This window comes from Galeopterus variegatus, unplaced genomic scaffold, assembly GCF_000696425.1.
Source record: "Galeopterus variegatus unplaced genomic scaffold, G_variegatus-3.0.2 Scaffold9534, whole genome shotgun sequence".
In the NCBI taxonomy this organism is placed as follows: Eukaryota; Metazoa; Chordata; class Mammalia; order Dermoptera; family Cynocephalidae; genus Galeopterus; species Galeopterus variegatus.
The window spans coordinates 117,326-118,525 of NW_007735645.1; the positions used below are offsets into that span (position 1 = coordinate 117,326).

The window sequence follows — 1,200 nt, forward strand, 5'->3', positions numbered from 1 at the left end:
GGCCGGGGTGGGGAGAGGCCTGGGGACCAGACATTCATCCCTGGGAAGCTGCCTTCAGGGCGCTCAAGAGCAGAGCCCTCGGGGGAGTGTGGTAGCGCTAACACCGACAGCCACGGCCAGCTGCACACTCATAGGTGCCCGCAGCATGCTGAGGGCTCTACCACCCATGGGCTCCTTCAGAGCTCACACTAATCCCATGAGGTCAGGACTGTTACTCCCCCATTCACAGCTGAGGAAACTGAGGCACAGAGAGGTTAAGCAAGCTGACCAAGTAGAAAAGCCTCGAGTAGAAGAGCCAGGGGCAGGAAAGAGGGAACATCAAGAGGGACATCAGGTTCAGATTCAAGACCTGCTCCATGACACCATCGTGCACAATAATTTCCACAAATGCTTTATTCCATAAACCACCGAGGGAGGGGGTTGTTATGGTCTCCTTCACCCACAAGGAACTGAGGCTTGGAAGCACTAAGTCAATGCAGGGCAGAACCAACGGAAGCCCAGGACGCCTGAGTCCAAGCCCAGAGCCCTGTCCACCAAGCCACAGGGACAAGGGGCAACTGGCCAAGTCCCAGCACGAACCCACTCACCTGAGAAGATTGAAGCAAGCCTGAAGATGTCCGAGAGGCGGGAGGTCACCGGCTCGTAGGGTGAGGCTTCATAAAACTCCTCCCCTAGAAGAGAGAATCGGCGTCAGACACAGGTTCCCCATCCAGAACTCTCCCTGGCACTTAGCAAATCTACCCGAGGAACGTTCTGCCACTGGGGCTGGTGCTATCAGGAGGTAGAGGTGGGCAGCCCTGCCCAGAGTGAAAAGTGCTACCCTAGGGCAAGTTAGGAGTGAAAAGTTTAACGTTTCATGTGGGCAAGCTATTTCTCTCCAGCCAGAGGACGANATAACTGCGGAAAAAACAGTTGAGAAACATTGTCCTAGAGAATTCTTCATTGGAAAGGGCTCGGGGTCTCCCTGGAAAGTCTCTCGGTTCACACTTTAGAGCAGCTAATGTCAACTGTCAGGGACTGCGACCCCCAGGCGACAAGCAATGCCCGGAGACATTTTTGGTTGTCATGACTTGGGGGTGTGCTACTGACATTCAGTGGTTAGAGGCTAGGGACGGTGCTAAACGTCCTATAACACACAGGACGATTCTTCCCACAAGAACGAATGAGCCAGGTCAGAACGTCAATAGAGCTGCTGTTGAG

General features: G+C 54.2%; 1 protein-coding gene across 1 annotated transcript in view; it reads right to left on the reverse strand.

Annotated features, from left to right (window-relative positions):
- The window catches only part of LOC103609371 (GDNF family receptor alpha-2), a gene marked incomplete at its 5' end in the record, with an annotated part of 89,437 nt that extends 88,766 nt beyond the window's left edge, over positions 1 to 671 (reverse strand). Inside the window, one exon of the mRNA XM_008593697.1 lies at positions 588 to 671. Coding sequence (XP_008591919.1) covers positions 588 to 671 — 84 coding nt within the window. The remainder of the gene's footprint in view (positions 1 to 587) is intronic.
- Positions 672 to 1,200: the final 529 nt, after the last annotated feature.